This window comes from Phaenicophaeus curvirostris, chromosome 5 (assembly GCF_032191515.1).
Source record: "Phaenicophaeus curvirostris isolate KB17595 chromosome 5, BPBGC_Pcur_1.0, whole genome shotgun sequence".
Classification (NCBI taxonomy): Eukaryota; Metazoa; Chordata; class Aves; order Cuculiformes; family Cuculidae; genus Phaenicophaeus; species Phaenicophaeus curvirostris.
The window spans coordinates 56,391,336-56,412,649 of NC_091396.1; the positions used below are offsets into that span (position 1 = coordinate 56,391,336).

Below are 21,314 nucleotides of genomic sequence, written 5' to 3' on the forward strand. Positions count from 1 at the left end.
GGTAGCAGTCAATCAAGACATGGGTCTCTGCTACTGTGGTCCTCTGCAAATCTCATGGAGTTAACCAAGGCCAAGTGCAAGGTCCTACACCTGGGTTGGGGCAACCCAAGCACAAATACAGGCTGGGCCGAGAGAGGATTGAGAGTAGCCCTGAAGAGAAGAACCTGTGGGTGCTGGTGAATAAGAAGCTCAACATGAGCCAGCAATATATGCTTGCAACCTGGAACGCCAATTGTATCCTGGGGTGCATCAAAAGAGGTGTGACAGCAGGTTGAAGGAGGTGATTCTCCCCTTCTTACTCCAGTCTGCTGAGACCTCACCAGGAGTACTGCATTCAGTTCTGGAGTCTGCAGCACAGGAAGGACATGTTACAGTCTGTTACAGTGAGTCCAGAGAAGGCCATGAAGATGATCAGAGGGCTGGAGCACCGAAGACAGGCTGAGAGAGATAGGCTTGTTTAGCCTAGAGAAGAGAAGGCTCTGGGGAGAACTTATAGTGGCCTTCCAGTATTTAAAGGGGCTACAGGAAAGATGAGTAGGGGCTGTTTATCAGGGAGTGTAGTGACAGGACAAGGGATAATGGTTTTAAGCTGAAAGAGGGAAGATTTACATTAACTATTAGAAAGAAATTTTTCACTGTTAGTGTGGTGAGGCATTTGCACAGGTTGTCCGGAAGTGTTGTGGACACCCCATTCCTGGAGGTGTTGAAAGCCCATGGCAGGGTCACTGGAACTGGATGATCTTTAAGGTACCCTTCTGATCCAAACCATTCTATGGTTACAGCTTCCTATATATTTTGACATTTTTTTATTGCTGGGGAAGAATTGTTTCTGCTGTCTCATCCTGTGGCCTTTCTTGTTCATGCTAGTGCCTTATTTTAGTCCTTTTTCTGAGCAGGATGCAGGCTTCTGTATGTTGCTCTGATTCTTTATACAAGGGACGTTTTCTCATGACGAAATCATATCCAGGGTTGAGCACAGCTAAGACTTGTTGTAGTGGAATTTGTTACCCAGGTGTAACTGACTTAAGCCTTGAAAGTTTTTTGCCCAGATGCGTGCTTACTGAAATACCTCGTGGATGTGCATTTGCATAGGAGAACGTCAGTGTTACCTGCACACAGCAGGTTCCAAATCATTGATACTGCTAACAGGGGGGAGGTCTGGTCCAATTCCACAGGTTGGGGACGGGACCTTCCCCATCTTCCTATTGTGTTCAGAAGTAGTCTAAATTCACTCTGTAGCTGCTGCTCAGTGGCAGCTCTGGCCTTATTTGTCATCAGTCATGAAGATGCACAGTACAAGTATTCATGCAGTAACATGGCATCCTTGTTACACCTTAAACTCCTTACATATCCCTCCTGCTCTGTGTTTCCCAAATACCTACTAAGGTTTTTTGTGAGGCTTGCTTGCAAACAAACCACCTTCTCTCCACCGTTCATTGTTTCTTGTGTGGCATTTCTTTCTAAATAGCTTGCTAAAGGCCTGTGTGACAAACAATATTAAATTGTTGGTCACAAGGCATTAAAGAAGTGAATTGTCTTCACTTCATACCCTTAATGATTTGTGAGTGGCATATTTGGGTTTGTAAGTGTTTAATTCTGATTTGCTCTTGTTGGATAACTTTTAGTAGGGTGCAATTGTACATTTGAAAATGAAAAACATAAGGTAGACATAATAATTTCCTGCCTATAACTAATCTGTTTCTCAGTGCTGATTATCAGGAAAATTGCTGTTTTATTTAATAGAATTCTTATCTGTTTAATCCCAGTTGAAACCCACCTCATCAAATCAAGATCGCTGTAGTTTATGTTACCAACAATTATTTTTATTTTCAGAATAATTATTTATTTCTGAAGATGGTGTGTGTCTGTGTGCTTGATTAGATGTCCAAGAACAGAAATTAAATTATCAAAGTCAAGTGGAGATGCCACTTAAATGGTGATATGAGCAGTTGAGTTTTGTTGGTGAATGCCAGTAAAAGCTCATTTTGGTATGGATCCTGTAGAAGCAGAGGACTGACAGTTTTGTTAAAAGAAAACCACCTTTGTAAAAGGCTTGTTTAACCTTGATTCTCCTTGCAGTTTCCATCAGGTGGCTTCTTGATGCCAACTCAGCATCAGAGCAGCAATAGCTAGCATGTATGCTCACAAACTCAGCACTGTGGCTGGATTACTGTGCAAGCACGGAGTAATCCAGGGGGGTTAGATCAGAGCCATGCAGAAGCTAAAAATGCATCCCAGTGTGATGGACTGTCCTTCCACACGATGTCTTTTGCAACACTGCAAGTCTTCACCTTTGCCATGGGATGAGTATGTGGTCTGCAGCTAGCACAATGCTGACTAATCTGGGCTAATCTGCTCACACATTTAGCCATTGGAGTCTCCCAGGGGGACTAAGAATTTAGTGATGATTTGTCTAATATGAAAAAATAAATTTGCTTTCCTAATACTATTCTCTTCCTTTTCTTTAGGTCCAGCTGCCCAGCGCCAGGTTCAGAATGGGCCATCTCCAGATGAGATGGAAGCACAGAGAAGGTAAGTGGAGTTAAATAGTTATGGTAGAGTTCTAGTTTGTAGCTTGGATGAACGTGCAATCTTTGCTCACCAATAAGCACTGTTCTCTTTACTTGCACCTGTTTTAAGCTGATTCTGAGTTTTCTGTAATTACTGCTAAGGATTCTGTAACGACTTTTTAAAGGGTGAACTGAAGACCTAGATAAACTTTTCTCAGAGACAAGAGTGGGGCAAGCAGATGCTCAGAGTTAAAGACAGAACATGTTAAAAAGCGTTTTGTAGAGTGTGTGGTTCTCAAGCACATTAAAAAAGCCTAATCTGATCCTATTCTGGATCACCTGCTGACAAGTAACAGTGATGTGGCCCAGGGAGCATCTGATGGACCATACACATTGTCATTAACAGCTCAGGCCCATTTTGTGTATGGCTACTTCTTATATCATATGCTGTTCCTTTTATAAATGTTTTGCTCTAATAAATAATAAATGAAAGTGTAAAGTCATACCCTTCACCTTTACATGTTTGTCTAGCTTTAGTGCCGTTATTCTACAGGGCCTTTTCTTTAGCTGGTAGGAGTGGTCTCCTTGGCATCAAAGGGAAGGTAGACAGGAGTGAGTGTCCATCCTTATATGCCTGTCTCCATAATCGAATTATGAGGCCCATCTCCTTTCAGCTTGGTGATTCAGCCAGGATTCCTGGAGCAGCATTAGAAATCCCCGTAGCAGCAGTATCTATGGTTTACTTCACTAAGCGTAAGGCATACATCTCCCATTCTGGATGAAGTTTTCTTAACTGACTGGTAGTCTATGCTGCCAGAGCTGTGATCTGTCTGCCAGGCATCGATGGTGTCCGTGCCAGCAGCACTGCTTAGCCAGGCTTAGCCTCCCTGGTGAAGTACAGGCTTGTGCACATAAAAAAGCACTTTTATTCCCTGTATTCCTGCTCACTGCAAGTGTGTTTCTCCCATTGTATAAGAAACATTGCAGAATAGTCTTCTGTAACACACATAAGCTGGTGAGCCTCGCTTCATCAGGAGTGTGTTGGAGTACAGGAATCTACAGGACCTGTTGTTGTTCCAAGCTTGGTGCCCAGCATTGCTTAAATGAAGTGTCCACATTTGCTTGTGTAATGAGAAGAGGATCAGCAAGTACAGTTAGCCCTCCAAAGGAATTTGCCCAATGTTTGGCTCAGATAATGAACAGCTTTTTAAGGATTTTAGTGGAACTAAACCTGCAGGGGCCGTTCAGCACCAGTGGTGGTGAATGTTGGTCTTATGTGACAGAGGCTCAGCAGGCTACATCTTCATTTGTGGGTGCAACCTGTGAGCAGCAAACATTGCTCCTACAGCAACAGAGATGAAGTGTTGCAATGTGTCATTTGCATTCATGCTTCAGGACTACCGTTCTAACGACTCAAAACCATGCACAGGTCAGTCAAGACAAAGCCCCAGGCTGTGGTAGGTACTTAGGATTCTGTCTTTATCACTCCAAAAACTGCAAAGGAATTGTCAGGAAACTGGTTTCCTATGCCTTTATGAGTAACTCTTAACTGGCCTAGGATCTAGTAGGGATTTACATGTGACTATTAAATGAGTCAGCAGGTAATAATAATATTTGGGTTGAGATTTGTAAGATTTGCTTTGGGATAGCAGAGCTATTCTAAAGATCAGAGGAGAGCTCACTGCTGCTCACCCAGAGGTGGGGGGATGCTGCCTGTCCCCATTGCCTGTCTGAAAGACCTGATCTAGCTTTTATTTTAACCAGTGGAAATAACTAATTCTTCAGACCATAAGTAACTCAGACCTCAAATTTAGGTGTCTAGTCTGTACATTTAAAATGTGAACAGCATAACTAGATCTGAAAAAAAAAAATTTTATTAGTTTTCGTTTAGAGACAGTAGAAGCCTTTTGGGTAGGTATTATTTCACTGCTACAGGGCACATGGTTCTGGGAAAGCTTCTTTTGCTCCATTGGACTGGAATAAGCTATGCCAGTAGATGCACTTATTACTACCTCTGCACTAGAGGATTTTCAGCTTTAATTATGCTGATGCATTCTGTAAGCATAGAGCAGACCTATTTTAGGCCTGTCTTTTTTTGAACATCTTATAAGCAGGCAAGGAAATGAAGTTGTGATAACTACCCTGGGAATTTGTCTGTTAAAAAGTTTTTTAGAGACCTTTATACAAATGTTAAAAGAATATATTTTTTAGGCAGAGTGTAATTTGTCCCCTCTTGCACTTTACTCTTTCCATGCTCCTTAAGCAGCCTTGTGCCAATCTCAGGCTTTATTTAGTCCCACTGGAATAAATTTGACTTCCTAAGAGTGTAAGAACTTCTCCTTTTAGCACATGTGGGAGGGTGTATTTGGCATGTATAAACTGTTTCTGCCCAGGGGCAGGCAGGGCTGGTGTGAATGCTGACTTCAAATGGTGGTGGCTCACCCTTCTTTTGAGGAGCACCCCACACCTGTATCTGCTCTGCAGCAGCTCTAGCATCTTGGAGACATGTTACCCATATGTCTTTCCTGGTCTGTCAGGCTGGAGCTTTCCATGTTTGTCCTCCAATAAACTTAGTATTTCCCCCAGGTTTAATGAGGAAAATGTCAAGTGGTTCTTCTTCATCAAATTTTGCTAATAAATGCCAAGCCAAGGTAGGGGATGGTATGCTTAGGAAATTCATAGTACACGTGCTTACAATTGAAATTTTAGCAGTGTAATTGATGCTGTTACATATATGTTCATCCCATAACTATAAAGTAAGAGCTAGGGTATGTACTGAATTAAAAATTTCTGTTTATTTGGTTTAAAGTGGCGTAGCTTAAATGAAACCAGTTGAATCAGCCAACTAAGGCTGTTCCTCAAAACCATTTCCCCTTTACACATATAATAATTTTCCCAGCTGCCTATAATAGTCTTCCAGAAATTGCCAGTCGATTAGCAGTGTCCTCAATGGATTGCATGTGCTCAACATTAAACCAATTATGATCAATTCCTCAGAGCAAATAATTATGATCGTGGATTTTACTGTCCCATCTATTGAATTAGTATTGAAATATGGGAAATTTATTTTGCAAATTAAGACATTCTTTTTTTCCTTATATAATGTAACTTTATTTTTCTGGACTTTTTTTAATAAAAGCTTTTATTTGTATGTAAGAAGATAGCATTATTCAAAATAGCAGTCTCCAGAAAGCAGAAGTAAAATGTAAGAGGGAGATGTCTCTAAAGCATTACATAAGGAATCAAGATAAAAGTGTTGCCTGGAGTTGAGCTGGTGTTAATGTACAGATCATTAAGCAAATTTGTTACAGAAAAAGGAAGGATATCTCTATGGAGTTAAGACTGGCCCAAACAAATATGGAACAAATTCAAGGCAAACATGACCTAGAATAATGGAATAAATTATAATAAACATTATTACCAAGTGCTGCAGTAAGGTAATTGCAGAGTTGTGTTTTGGTATAGTTGAAATCTTTAGTGCATGGTAAAAAGCCTGGCAAATAGTCGAGTTTTTAGATATCAATCTTTTTAACATGAGAAATGCCAGGGTTGGTTTGTGACAGGGGTCAGAGTGACAGCTCTTTCTGCAGAATTGTTATAGTGTGCAAGAGAAGACCTCTGCTGATAGACCCTGGGAACTGCACATGTCTGGAAAGCAGACCCTGGAAAAAGCTTTGGCAGTGCATTTCCCTATGGGACACCAGGCCCAGATAGCAGGGGATCTTGCAGCTCCTGAAGAGAAGGGTGCCAAAAATGCAGCAGTGCAATGTTGTGATCTGCATTTGTGGAGGAAACACAGTAGTTGTGGTCCCTGTGACCACGCTGGCCACCAGAGCAGTGGCTGTGCTGGGGCATCAGGTGGCAGGCTGTCAGTGGGTTGTGCAGCTGGACAGAACAGGTTTTGTACAGTCAGCACCCTAATACCAATCAAGCTTCCTTGTATTTTCATTTTAACTGCAAGTCCTTTGGTGTCCTGTTCCATAAAAGACTTGGGACTGTGTCCTTTTATGCAAGATACCCCTTATTCTTCCCTTGCAAAGCTTATGCATGGTTGGCTGTGCTCCCCTGGACCTGCAGCACTGACTGGTCCTCCTACTGAAGCCTCTGAGGAGTTAAATTAAATGGACCAACCAGCCCCTGCAGTGTCTGGCAGGTGCAGGGCAATGTCCTGGTTACGCTTTCCCAATGCATGCAATGGCACTGCTGTGGCCCCAGGACATCAAATCAAACCTACCTCCCTCTCAGAGGAACAGCATTTCTGTGGGGGACTGGCTCACACCACCTGAGACATACAGCTTGAGAGTATTTCAGTGTATAAAGCTTTGACTCAAAATTCTAAAGAATACATAATGACCAAGGGTTGTTGTTTTTTTTTTATTGCTGTTTTAGACAAGTGATGGAGCAACAGCAACAGCGCCAGGAATCTCTGGAAAGAAGAACCTCTACCACAGGCACGTATCAAACCAAATAGATATAGTCTTTCCCTGCTTGTCTTCTCTAGCTGTAGTTGGGTTTTGCGTGGTGCGATACAAGAGCTAGAATGCTAAAAGTGGTTATAGTGATGATTAGATTTTAAAGCATTTTTAGCTAGGGACTTACATGCTTTGGGGCATGGTTCTGTGGTTTCGCAGAGCCTTGGGTCTGTGGTGTGTAGGTGCAGCTAGGCAGGTTTTGTGTTTGGCAAAACTTGTACAGCCAAGGGGGATTTCTGGTGTACAAAGAAGGCCTGGCCATGCTTTTTCCACATCCACAAGGAGAGCAGGTAGTGCAGCCACTGCAAGAGTTGACTCTATGTTTCCAGGGGACATCAGCACAAAGAGGTGGATGTTCTTGATGTGCTGGGTCAGATGCTGCCCATCACTGTGCAACATCACGCAAACTACAGTGCAGAGGAAAATATAGCTGTACATGCTCATCATTGGGGATTTTGTGGTCATGAAGTGAGGAGTCTACTGTGAGCTTAATGGAATATATATGTATATTTAATGAGCTTACAGAAATCTTCTGTAGCATATTAAGTTGCACTAAGCTGAGAGAAGAGATGACAGGAATAGCTTATGAGTACAAAGTATGTCTTTGCCTCTCTGAAAGAAGGCAGAGCAAGCAAGCCAAGGTGGCCATCTTGTGTTTGAGCTTTTGTTTTGGGGAAGTATTTTCAGTTAATCTGACCACATATGTGAAATGTTCCTCCTCAAATGTTACAGCTTTTTAGTTTTTGACTTGAAACCAGCTCAGATGTACACACATCCCTTAGTCAGCAGCAGAAGTTGTTGGACTCTTCTTTGACAGAGGAAACATAGCCAAAATCCTGCCTCAACATCTGCAAGGAGTGGGACATGGGTCCCAAGGGTTTCTGGCTGTCACCTCCCTGGCTACGAGGTGTGTTCAGTATGTCCCTTGCAGCTGCCTCTTATGCAAGAATGATGCTCATGGATAGTCCTGACTCAGATTCACATGTGGCTTGGAGGAGCCTCACTAGCACACAGCCCTGCCTGTGCTGACAGGACTTTCTCTGCACAGCCCTGGGGGGAGCAAACAGCCCATCCTGTGCTGCCGGGGTCCTGCTTCACACAACCCTCTGGTTCTGCTGAGGTTTGGAAAACCCCAAGCTGGTGCCCGCACCATCTCCTCTTTGCTTTGTTCGAGTTTATGTTTGCATTTACTTTGTGGTTCCTTTTTCTCTGTTCTGCTTTGCCTTGGTTTCATTCCTTGTCGCGTACGCATCTTATTCTTGTCATTTGTCTTTTCTGTTCTTTTAGTTTCCACCCTTCAGACAAGCGTGTGCTCTCCCTCCTCTCAGCCCCAGTCTCCTCCCAGCTGCAGTGACTGCAGTGCTCCTGCTGCTGCTGAGCCCTTGCTGCCACCTCATGCCAGTGCTGTCTCTTTGACACCTGCTGTCCCTGAGCCCACTAGTCAATCCTCTTTCAGATCCCTGCAGAGAGACAGAGAGAGCCCGCAGCTCCTGCACAGGCACTCAGCCTCTGAGCTGCCAACAACTCCAGGTTCCTCCCCTCCAGCCTGCCCAAACCACAGGATCATAACTCCAGGCATCAGGCGAACCTCGCTGTCTCCTCCACCTCCTCATCCTTCCCACTTTTCCTTTGCCTCTTGCCAGCCTCTGAGGCGCTCTTCTCTTTCCTACTCTCCTCGGTCTTCTGCTTCCTCCGCCACAAATGCACCACCTCTGCAGAGGGGCGATGTCCTGCAGCCACGTGGCCCTACAATCCTGCCTGTGATTCCTGCCCTGCCTGACAGGGTCAGGGGTCTGACAGATAAAGCAGGCCAGGAGACCTCAGCAAATGTACCTCTCAATGGCCATCCTGAAGAACATATTGCTTTGGGCCCCTCTGGGACCCAGGTGAAAAGCATGGACGGGTCCTTCTTTCCACACCTAGGAGCTTCACCCTCCTTCCTGCTGCCCACTATTGCCAGCCCACCCAGCTCCTGTGGCCAGGTTCCCTCCCCATCATCCCATCCATCATCTCGTCCTCCACAGCAGTGCTATCAGCCCATGTCACATTGTCTTCCATTGCCTCCCCCTCACGCTGCTGTGTCTGAGGTGACTATGCCCAGGAGGACCCCTCCTTACATGACTTCATCAGCCATTGCCCACTTGAGTAAGTACTGATTTTGAATGAGTTGCGACCTGCATAAAGCCTTAGCTTTCAGCTGTTTAAAAAGCCCCATTCACACTGCCCATGACCGGTAGAAAAAGGGCTGAGAAAAATGACTGTCCTGAAACCAAAGTGGAAAAGTATCAGAATCACTCAGGACTGGTCCAGGGACCTTCTGAGCTAAAAGCAAGGCAAAAAGCAAGAATTACAGGACCAAGGCCCTTTAGCTGGGTTGTTGCAATGCATATTCTTTCTGTATTAGCCCGGAAGGAAATTTTTGACATTCAGCAGAATCAAATCGCATTTAGCAGCAAGCTTAATACAAAGCCTATATTCAGCTGATCCAGACGTAGCAAATGGGTTCTTCTGAAGCTGGAGGCCAGAGGCCAGGTCTGTGGTAGACTTACTGTCTATATAGCAATACTGACAGAGGTTGTGATTTTTTACTCTTTTCCTTAAGTGGTGTTTCTGTTACCTGTAAAAGCTAAAACATAGATTTTGTTATAGCTACTCAGAATCCCCTGTGCTTGTGTAATTTACTTCATTCTAGAAACTCTCTTCCTGGTATAAAATGTGTTTATAGTTGAGGGCTTGTCACTATAACTATTCCAGCAAACTTTTTTCATTGCAGGCAAATCAAGAGCTTGGGTTTGCCACTTGGCATATGGTCTTGATTTTTAGTGCTCGTCTAAAGCCTGTGGTGTTAGAGCAGTTACAAGTAATGACTATTTGCAATTCAGATCATACATTTTGTGACTTGGATCCATTCCTGTTTATGACCACATATAGTGTTTAAATGATGTGCCTAGAAAAGGAAGAAGACTTAGAAATTTTCTTTCACTTTCTGCTAGAAGTATTATTGTAAAGACTGAAGGCTCAGTCCTTCCACTGATATAAGTCCTTGAAATCCATTTAGTTCAGTAAAGTTATTTTAAACTTGCATCAGTCCATTATTTTGTCTCAATTCAATTTTTGCCTCAGGCTGGCCTCTAATTAGGTGGATGTAGTTTTGCAATTACAATTAACTGTACCCACAATGAATTACTAGCTATTATGTTTATGAACCAAAGAGGGCTTGAAACGTTTAAAGTATTTCTAGTAGCAACTAGTTCATTTCAAGAATGGAATTGGGAGTGTGAAATAATGGCAAAAGTAACCAGAGCAATAAGGCAGTATTGTACGAAAACCTAGATAAGAAGGAAGCCAGGCTGCTAATGTTAAATACAATTTCCAAGTGTTCCTCAGTCAAAACACACTTGTCGTTCAAAATAACATTTACCAAATCACTGAACCTGTGATTATGTATCAAGAGCCACTTGTTCTGAGGGAACGCTGTGTGAGGAAATGGCCTCAAGGAGGTGGATTTTTTCAACTAACACACTACAGACAGTTGAAACACTACAACAGAGTTACCCACTATCAGTCTCTCCAACAGACTGCTGCTTTCAGGAGCCTTACAGAACCTTGGGGCACTTGGAGTTTACTCTTCCCCCATTAGTTTGCAAGACCAGCTGAGGATACATGCTTTCCATTCAACAGAAAGAGGATATGTTGCTGTAGTCCATGATTCTGGTGAAAAGCTGATGTCCACAGAGTTGGCTGATGTAATTTATTATCTCCATGTAGAAAGCTATGAGAGGAGCAGAAAAAGGTGCCACTTATGAATTGGGAGGCATTGTCTGTGTTGTCGTTTCAGCGCAGTCTAGAACACTAGCCCAGCCAGGGAGAAGAGGAGGGAGAAGAGTAGTTTATCTGTGACAGGATCTCATAGGAGGACACAACTATAGCTAACTGTCTGTTGACGCACCCACCATTTCCCATTCTTCTGCATACTTGGTGAATCCTTGTGTTGTGCTCTCATCATGCAGTCAGGTCATGGCCTTGGAATTGGGGACATGACCTTGCGTAGGAGACCATGCTTCACATCTAATTCATATTATCTGCATTTCAGGCCCAACACTTCCAACTGGTCATCCCAGTGGTGCTGCTGTGATCCCTGCTTCGTCTGGGGGGCCCCCACCTCCGCCACCCCCCCCAGTCCCTCCGCCACCTATGGGAGCTGCACCCCCACCACCACCCCCGCTGCCGGCAGGCACCGGGCAAGGGGCTGGCACTGAAGATGGGTCAGTGTCAGGGCTTGCAGCGGCTCTGGCTGGTGCCAAACTAAGGAGAGTTCAGCGGGTAAGGAGGTGGCACTGGGACTCCCCGATGGGCTTTTCTCTGCTGAGGGAAAGCCTGGGGCAGCTTGGTGTAATGGTCTGCAAATCCAGGAGGAAACATGGTGAAACATGCTTCAGCTAACTGTTAGGTGAACTTTTAAATTTGAGTTTGTACTGCAAATAAAGCTGAGCAGGAAACGTTTGGTAGAATTTCTGCTCTTCAGAAAATATTAATAAGCAAATGGCTGCAAGTTCTCATCTTGCAAGGATTTCATTACTTCTGCAAAGTCCATTGCACTGTATGTTAGTGTTTTCAATCATTTTAAGTGGTTAAAACTGTGCCATGCTTAAAAAGACTGGTGTGGACTGCTGAGGCCTCACTTCAATAGGTGTCCACTTAGGTAAGGGTTGCATAACCGTGCGTAGTCATGAACAAATAATGCTCTGGGTTTTTTCATTATTTGCCCATGTTTCTGCCTCACTCAGACTGTTCCTGGGTTTACGTACACGTGGGTCTAGGTACACGTGGGTCTTCTTCCCAGGGCAGAACACATCCTGTCTTTGGTTTTGGGCTGATTGTGATTGCTGTTCCTAATAATAAGGAAAACTAATTATTAAAGGTATGGTTATAAATGAAACTTCTCATTTATTCCAATGTTGATTTCTTTCTTAAGCCAGAAGATGGTTCAGGAGGGTCCAGCCCCAGTGGGGTCTCAAAGAGCGATGCCAATCGAACAAGTAGTGGAGGAGGTGGAGGAGGACTAATGGAAGAAATGAATAAATTACTGGCAAAAAGGTTTGTACTTAGACTTCAAGTAAGCATTAGCATGAGCTCTGCTCCAAATTGTAGAACAAAGTGCTGTCATTTTTGGTTAGCAATGGGTCGCTTTGGAGCTTCTTTGCAATTTGACAGGTCCTGCATAAATAATTAGTCACCAGCACCATCTGGCCTGTAATATGAAATGTAGGTGTTGCAGCAATGATACCTGGCACAGTTTAGCTGTTGTATCAAATCCTGTGGTGGGGTAACCCTCAAAGATGGTGATAATGTGGTTTTGCCATTTTACTAGATCCATTTCAAAGTTACTGTTTCTAGAAAGAGTAAACTATGAAAGGAGCTTAGACAAATCATTCTTTATGTAGCACATTCAGGATGTTCGTCCCAAAAATATAAACAGAAGTGCAATAAAATGTCAGCATCGTGGCAGGTAACTTATTATTGATTCTCAGTGTGTTTCAGACAGTCTAGCCAAGTTATTCCACACTAAAGCAAGTTGCAGTTTATTAGCTGTTAAAAGGCACTCAATCATTCCAATTATTTTTGCTTTCTCTTTTGCCCTCTGATGCCATCAGTAATGTTCTGTCAGACTATAACTCCCAAGTTTCCAGCATTAGATGTTTTGGTTTTAGCTCTAAACTTTTTTTTTAACTTACAAATAGTGAAAGAAAAGGATGAGTAATGTAAGGAAGAGTAGGTACAATCGTGTAGTAAACACAAATTGAATTTTTGAATAATGCTGTCTAGTATAAAAACAGTTCCCAGTTCAGAGGATCTGCTCCCAACTTTCCTCCATGTCCTGGTCATTTCAGAAGGAATTCTGAACATGGACTACAGTTGCAATCCTTTGGAAAGCATTAAATAAATATACAACACCATAAAAAGTTACCAGCAGTGTAAAATACCAAATAGATCATATTCTCTCTTTTCAGAATGGAAGTAGTTTAATAGCTTTAAATAGTTACTTACTGGCTCATCTTTTGATCTATTTTGTACTGCTGCTTATCAAGACTGACATTGCTGAACTGAAAGATGTCTGTAAGCAAAGTAACGTTCAGTGACTAGATGCTGGGGTAGCTAGCTCTCTTCAAGCAAGCAAGCTAAATGAACATCTCATGTCATATCGTGATTAGATGTAGAAATCCTACAAATTTCTGTGGTTCTGGTCTAAAATGTACTCCAGTATGGCTTTCAGCAGTGGGATCTTCAGGTATTCAGGGTTGAATCCCCTCCCTATCTTAACAAAAGCACTTGTACTGCTGTGAGCACCATGCTGCCTCTACTCTGAAAATAACTGAGCTGCAGATCCTTTCCCAGTGAGTTGGTAGGAACACAATTGTCCTCTAAATTTTGCTTCACAAAGCTATGGAAGTCACTGGAAATACACAAGCATCAGTCAGAGGTGCAATCTGGGCATATGGTCTTAATCTGACAATGAGGGGACTCCTTTTGTCTGCAAAACCCGTTTTAGGTGTGATGACATAGAGAAAGGAAAGAACTTGACACTGTGCTGTGTTTCAGGTTGCTTTTACTGAGCTGACAGCCAGGAGGTAAAAGATGTTTTTTCAAACTGAGCGTGTTCTATATAGGAATAAATGAGTGATGAGCATGAAATCTCAGGGGCCCTTTCTCAAGCAGAAAACCAAATGCTCAGAAACAGGGAATATGTCTAATGCTGGGGAAGTAACAGAGGAAAATGCTTCTGAGAACTCAGGTGGTATAAAATTATGGCTCTCTAGATTTAGTGTCCCCCATGAGAGCAACCCTTTGCTTCAGGACTGAAGTGCAAGCAGAATAATGAACTATCTCACAACCTGCTATCATTTCTAGACCAGTTAAGTTTGTTGCAGGACATAAATCTAACACTGGTCTCTCACCCTGGCAAATATTTCCCTGGCTCAGATTCATAACCATTACAACATTTTGCCTCAGAAATATCAACTAGGTATTACAGAAAGACTATAAAAATGATTGCTGATCTGATAAAATCATTAATGAAGGTGAATATCTGGAAATAATTCTGAGAGAGCACTGTGTCCTACAAACACAAGCACGTGTTTTGCTCTTCTGGTTTTTTGTCAAATTTACATCAAATCCTCCAATCTACGAATCTCATGAGGCTTTCCTTTTTGCCAATGGTAATTGAAAAAAAATCCTTTGACAAACTTCTAGCGGTGTTTTGAAACTCAGAAGACTTTTTAAGTGCCACTTAGGGTCTTAATTTTTTTGGTGAAATTAATTTTGTCCATGTCAGAATCAAGTCTAAATTAAAAATCTGTCATACTGGTGTCTGAAAAAAAAAAAAATTATGCTAAGGGTAGTGCTTGCAGGTGGGTGGGGATAAGGATCATCACAACCAAAATCCACGTGGAGACTAGAGCTGGAATTGCCCTAATTGTCTAAAATGGAAAACTGGATTTCTAGGGAATCAGTACCTGGCACACTTGAATGCTGCTTAGACCCTGAAAAGGGCTTGGAAATCAAGCATTTGGACTTTTTTCTTAAACTACTGTGGCTTAACACCCAAGAAGTGTTACCATGCATTCTTCAAAGATAAACAACCAGCATCTTTCTTTTCTTTCATGTCCAGTTGCTCCAGTGGGTGGATTGCAGCTCTTTGCCACTTGCTTCTTGGGGAGTTTTCCCTCCCCTCAGGAAGCAGGACAGTCTGAGGGTCTCAGGTCTTCACTCAACTTCTGCAGACGTCAGCAACACCAACATCTGCTGGTCCTGGGACTGCAGAGTTCAGGAGTTCTGTTGCCTTTGATTTGGATTTGAGATGTCAATAATCTCCTATCACTCACTAAAGGCACTTGAAAACCTAGGCTGGTGTACTCGTGTTTTCTGACTCCTGTCCTGCAGCCAGAGCTTTCTCACCCCGGAGGCAGCAGAGGTCTTGGCTGAGCAGAAATGGGGCTCTCATTTATCTGGTGAGGATGGACCTGGGTTGAAGGGCTTTTCTGTCTTCCCAGCACATGAGAGCACTGCTACAGCCCTTTCTCTGTAGGGAATGAGGACATGGGGATATAGGACAGGTGGAAAAATTATATTGGAACTGGCTGAGAACATGTGTCATCACTGCAATACTCACCTGATCCACCTGTGGAGGGTTGGGTTGGTCCTCAGAAACCTGAGTGGAGGTTTGAGTTGTTCTTTCTATGTAGGACAGAGGAGCCACCACTTCCTGAGCCCTAGAGAGAAGCCATCGTTTTCGCACCCTGTGTTCCTCTGTTAAACGCTGCCTTGTAAAATTGCCCTTCTCCCTGTGTTGTATTGCTGAGGTCTGGATCCTTCACCTCCACCCCAGTCCTATGCAACCAAACACATCCAATCTTTGTCGCATTCCCTGGGATGAACTAAGTAAATAGTAACTCCCACTAGAGCCTGAATCAGCCTTTCCCATTTGGACGATGTGTTTCTAGAGGGTTGATTTTGTGTCCTATCTTATGTTCCTTTGCAAAGGAGGAAAGCAGCGTCGCAGTCAGACAAGCCAGCTGACAAAAAGGAAGAGGAAAGCCAAAATGTAAGTGGAAGATTCCTCACTGTTGCGCTCTTGCAAATATGTTGATGCCTTGTAAGTCAAAGTCCTGTGCTCATTCACTGTGTGTGGCAGGCAAAGACAGGCAATGTTGATTCAGGAATGGATTTGTACATTCAATCAAAAGCTAAATGTAAATGCTTCCACCTTTCCTGGGAACGGCATGCTACAAACAGGAATTGTCACCTTATTCATAGGTGAGGTAGGCGAGGTATTGTCCAAACTAAATTAATAGGTGCTTTCTCATGGTCTGATCTGACTATGTTGTAGAGAACGGTAGATTCTTGCCCCTTAAGAAGATTCATAGAAACTTCCAGCAAGTCAGCCTGGGATCAAGTTCATGTATCCTCTTCTCCCAAGTGACAGGGGGGACAGGACAAGAGGAAATGGCCTTAAGCTCCGCCAGGGAAGGTTTAGGCTGGACACTAGGAAAAAAATTTTCATAGAAGGGGTCGTTGGACACTGGAACAGGCTGCCCAGGGAGGTGGTTGATTCACCTTCCCTGGAGGTGTTTAAGGCACGGGTGGACGAGGTGCTAAGGGGCATGGTTTAGTGTTTGATAGGAATGGTTGGACTCGATGATCCGGTGGGTCTCTTCCAACCTGGTTATTCTATGATTCTATGATTCTATCTTGTTTTAAAAAATATTTGCAGCTTCAGCTAAGCTGAAGTGGATCATCAGCTGTGTGGTGTAACTTTGGATTGACAGCCTCCTTGCAAAGCAAGAATCAGCTCACTTTGGGCCCCCGAGTGCACATAAAATACTTCTTGGGGGCTGAAGAGGGAACAGTGTATTAATTGTTAGACCATTCAAAAATTAAAATATGTGTTCATGATACTTACACTAAAATGAGATAGAATTTGGACAGATTTGGGGAACTTTGATTCATGTCTGTCTGTTTTCCACAAAAATAACTAAACAAGAATTTTCATTTGACTCGGTCTTTACACTGAACTTGCTGCCACAATTTTGAGTTCCACATGCAGGTTAAAAAACTTTTTTACTTGCTGAACCAGTAAAGCATGGGAGATCTCTCAAGATTCAAGAGTGACCAGGATTTACTCTGTGTCCCTTCACATGTGGTGCTTTTCTGGGCTGCTCCTCATACAGCTTTCTTGTTAATAGCCAGTTACCCTCATGAAAGCTCTCTGCCGTGGCTGCAAGTTCATAAAGCATCACGTGTGCCTCATATCATCTATACAGAGATATTTCCTCCAAAAACAAAGTACCTGCTGCTCAGTAGGAAACCCATTCAGAAAATGTAGGTCTCGCCCCCTTTTGAAAGGTTTGTATCAAGAGCAGGAATAAGCACTTTGCACTATTTAAGGCAAAAAGTTTATTTTTTTTCCCTGTTCCTCAGGGGATGCCTGAAGCATGAAATTTGCCTGTTGAACCCACTCTGCAACCATTGCTCTTAATCTTGCCCCAAAGCTGGTTTTGAACCATACACTCAGAAAAAAGGCACCATTTAGCTTCTAACTATTCAGCCTCTGCTGTCTTTCTGCCCCTTCTTTACTCTCCTCAAAGCTTTGCACTAGTTTGTATCCCAAATCAAATTTTTCAATAGTACTAAACTGTTTAGAAAGGTTTTTTAGAGAAAATCTCTTTAATGTATATCTTAAGTACACTTCGTGGTGGGAGTATCTTTTGTCAAACTGGCTACAAATCCGTTTTACAATGCACAGTTAATGCTTTGGCTGAGTGTTTATTGAGGGCTGCTAAATAATATTGGCATGTCAAATATATGGGCGAATGTTTCGTGATCTGTCACACGTAAATCCCAGAAAAAAAAGAATCCAAATATCTGATGTAGTGTTTAATCTTTCTAGTATCGACTGATGTAGTTACATTTTGTTACTATCTGGACTACCCTCACTGATACCAGTGGCTATCCTGGGCTAAAAGGCTGGGATCTGATCTACTGTTCCTTCAGGTGGCTCAGTTTCAATATCACAGAAAATGTCTAGATTTAGGAAATGGATGATTTATGTTTAGAGAACAGCAGCCAGCACTTTAGAGTGGCAATTCAGCCTGGGTTGGCGTACAGTGGTGAGAGTGATTCAGTGGAATCACAAAAAGCTGTCCATATTAGCAGAAAATAAAAAGTTTAAATGAACTTGAGCCATAGCTTGGCAGCACTGCCTGCTGGACATGCTAAAAGGAAACTTGCTTTTGTACCACTTGTGCTACAGCTTGTTGCAAGAGTAGAGGACTTTGCGCTTCAGCTCCAGAATTAAGTAATGACCTACTTTTCTCTTTGTAGGATGATGCTAGCACGTCTCCTTCACCCAGTACACGAGGTCCCACCCAGCAGCAGCAAAATTCATCAGGTATTAAATCTAATTGCTAGTGGTTTAGTTGTAATCTTAATCTAGTCTTCTCCGCCACCTCTAGGGTCTGGGCTTATAGTCCTACTTTTGGGTGCCTCAGCAGTAACTAACAGAAAAATTTCCAAATACTTATTGTTTTAAAAACTGTACTCAGCAAGAAATGGTGATTTTTATATGCTTCACAGCCAAGAAAATGACATACAGCCAAGAAAATGATCATACAGCCACTTTAGTTAAAGAGGTTGAGACATGAAGCTGCGGATCTAGTCTCCAACATTGTGCACCTGAATCTTCTAAAAGAAAAAAAAATTTATTTTACTTTCGGTAGTGTAGCTGTCCTGGTTTATACAATTGGGATTTGGGTCTCAAATCTTTCCTTAACATAGTAGCTTGTTGAGTCACCATCCCTGGAGGTATTTAAAAGATGGGTGGATGAGATGCTGAGGGGCATGGTTTAGTAATTGATAGGAATGGTTGGACTCAATGATCCTAGGAGTCTTTTCCAACCTAGTGATTCTGTGATTCTGTTGCAGTAAGCCTGATCTTGAGACTTTCTAGGAGAAACTGAAGAGCCCCCCTGAAGTGTTTTTCCTATGATAAGTTGAAATAACTTTATCTGAGTAGATAAAGTTGCAAACTAGTAACGTTCATCCTTGTCTCAGCCTTGACTTTCATACATGCTTAAAGAAATCTCTCCCAAGGAAATGAGTATTTATCCATTCCAGCTTCCTTTTGGAACAAAGCCATGATTTGCGTGTTTTGCAAGGGAAAGGAAAGAAGCCAGGAGAAAGGTGCATGTAAATAAGGAATGAGATCTAGAGATTTCCTAGGAGTGCCCATAATTCTTCTAAAGTGCTTTATAGGACCTCACAGAGGAGTAAACCTTGTGTGTAAAGTTGTGTGTTCTTCAAGTCTCTGAAACAGTTTATTTTATTTTAGACTATTTCAAACAAGGAGATTGGAATGATATAAGTGTTTTCAGTAACAAGGATTATGTAGTGCAGCTTTTGGAATGTTCTGCAAGTTAGAAATTTAGACAACATTGAACAAATTTTTTGTGGAAATTTGCACAGTGGGGGTCTTAGTAGTTTTTTAGATACAGCCACTTTTTCTGCCAACCTCACAGACAAAAAAAAACCCTAAGACTTTTTAATTTAGAAAGATAAATAAGTACTGTACTGAATAAAATACACCTTGCAGCAATTAGCCTGTATTTCTTAATAGAAGTTGTTTGTGGTTTTCCTCCTACTGTTCCAGTTCCACGTCTTTTTAATGTTGTTTAACTGTCTGATCCCTAATTAAAGGGATCACTAAACAGATTTCTTTCTAATGTAGGTAACCTCACTCATTTAGCACTTCTGCTCTGATGGGTCTTTAAGTCACTCATCCTCACTGAATGAAAGCAGCTGTGTAAGACAATCAACTTCAGGAATTTTATTGTTAGAGAAAAACTAACAAAAAGTTATTTTTCCTTTTTGTTTTCCAGACTCTGGGAAGAAGCCATGGGAAAGGAGCAATTCTGTTGAAAAGCCTGTATCTTCATTACTTTCTAGGTGAGCTTCACAGGATGCCCCTGTGGCTGGCTAGCAGTCAGGCTGGTCATGCTGCCCTTGTAGCACGCGCACTACTCACGTCTTGTTTCATTCCATTGCTGTAGAAATCCATCAGTGGTGAAGAGCTGTGAAGCTAAGAGCCCCACACAATCCCACGTGTCTTCTAGGTACTGGCTAACAGCCTGGCTTCTTAATAACCTTGGCTTGTTCTTTGGCTAATCCCATCATTCAGCACTAATGTTTGTCTTCTGTCACATCTTTTACTCATTCTCTTACAATCTGTTTTGTCTGTCACTGCACAAAGTGTGAAGGTAGAGGGTGTGGTGTCAAAGTCATGTTCTGTGAAAACAGCCCCCTGCTCAGGTGGGTACAGGCGTCCCAAACGTTAGTCAACACTTAGGCAAATGCTTAAAGCATCTGTGCTCTTGAATCAGAAGTGTGGGCTTGGCAGCGCCATGCCATATTGAAGGCAGGTTTTAGAGCATCTTTTTACAGCAGCTTCAGGATGACCCTGCTAATAGGAGAAATTTTCATTGTCCAGCTAATGCAGAAATTCAAAAGCAAAGGCAGAAATAATCTGAAGAGCCTGCAGCTGGGAGAAGAGAAGTTATTCTTCCATCCATGCAACTGCAGTGGGTGCATGAGAAAGGAGAGGAAAGCTTTGTGCAATAATTTAATAACATCAGGCTGTAAAAAGGCCCAGCCACAAAGAGGGCGTTCATAGATATGGGGTACAAAAGCTGGCAGGTGTCAAAAGCTGAGAAGCCTAAAGTAGGACTCCAGAAGTCCTGTCAGAGCAGCCAAGCTGCAGTGTCACCCATGTAGACTGAGATTAAGTTTGATATTGGACAGCTACAGAGAGACTTCCTTCCAGTGCTGTTTCAGGGCTACCTGGTGTTACTGCAGTACTAATCACTGAAATAGATGGATAAGCTGAATAAGGAGGTAGAACACAGACTTACATATGTTTAGCATTTACGTCAAAGAGATGTCCTTTATTTTACACTATTACTTGTACAACAGTGCTGATAGTCTGCAGAGAGAAAGTTGCCACTGACAACTATCTGCATCTACTTGCTGCTGTGATAAAGATGCTGGAATGTGCCTGCCCAAGCATTCAGAGGGATGCACCAGTGTTACTGAGCAAAACAGTCTTCTCTAGCTCTTGTAAAACCAATGGGACACATTGGTTCTAGGAAATATGGGAGAGTTTCCAATAGATGTAGAAAGACCATCCCTTTTCCTTGTAAATGGGAGTGGAACCTGGGCTATTTAAAGCAGCCATCCAGTTTTTGCCAGCTATCTTCTACAATACCATTCCATCCTGGGACAAGTTCAGTGCGAAAAAGTTCTTTCCTAGTTTAACACCTGGAGTCGTGCTCAGCCATTGTTTGCTTGAATTACTTATGTGGGGAAATGGGGCAGATTTCAAAAGCTTTCCGTAGTGACCTGTTTCCATTCCTGTTCACTTTGATGGCATTCGTATTTGTCTTAACTTCCAGCCTAGCAGTGAAATGGTAGGAGATTTGTTAAGACTCTCTGGAGAAAGGGTTGCAAGACCAAGTGTACCCTCAGGAGCAACAGAATGTCCACCAGCCCCCAAAGATGGTGGCAAAGTTATCTGAAGCCTTTCTATGAGTTATATAATATGGTTAATTTTTGGAATGTTTTAGAGTTACTGATTAAAAGAGAAAGTCAAGCAGCTTCTGTTTCCTTTATTTTATCAGCTGTCATCAGAGTTCAGACCACTGACTAATATCATCCTGGAAGGCCGATAACACTCAAGTGTACTAGCCATTAAGGGCAGATTGGTTTTGTTTCCTGTAAAGAA

At 42.6% G+C, this 21,314-nt stretch overlaps 1 protein-coding gene across 7 annotated transcripts in view; it reads left to right on the forward strand.

The window, feature by feature from the left end:
• The window catches only part of EVL (Enah/Vasp-like), a 160,946-nt gene that overhangs the window by 136,881 nt on the left and 2,751 nt on the right, over positions 1 to 21,314 (forward strand). For 2 of the 7 annotated variants that reach the window (XM_069858819.1, XM_069858820.1), the window contains exons 4-6: positions 2,469 to 2,532; positions 6,900 to 6,961; positions 8,270 to 9,484. In XM_069858819.1, coding sequence (XP_069714920.1) covers positions 2,469 to 2,532; positions 6,900 to 6,961; positions 8,270 to 9,138 — 995 coding nt within the window. In that variant the 3' untranslated portion in view covers positions 9,139 to 9,484. Of the gene's footprint in view, positions 1 to 2,468; positions 2,533 to 6,899; positions 6,962 to 8,269; positions 9,489 to 11,075; positions 11,306 to 11,957; positions 12,080 to 15,523; positions 15,585 to 17,863; positions 17,931 to 19,416; positions 19,484 to 19,587; positions 19,651 to 21,314 lie in introns of those variants that run through there. The other 5 variants (XM_069858821.1, XM_069858822.1, XM_069858818.1 and 2 more) reach the window with 5 other exon arrangements.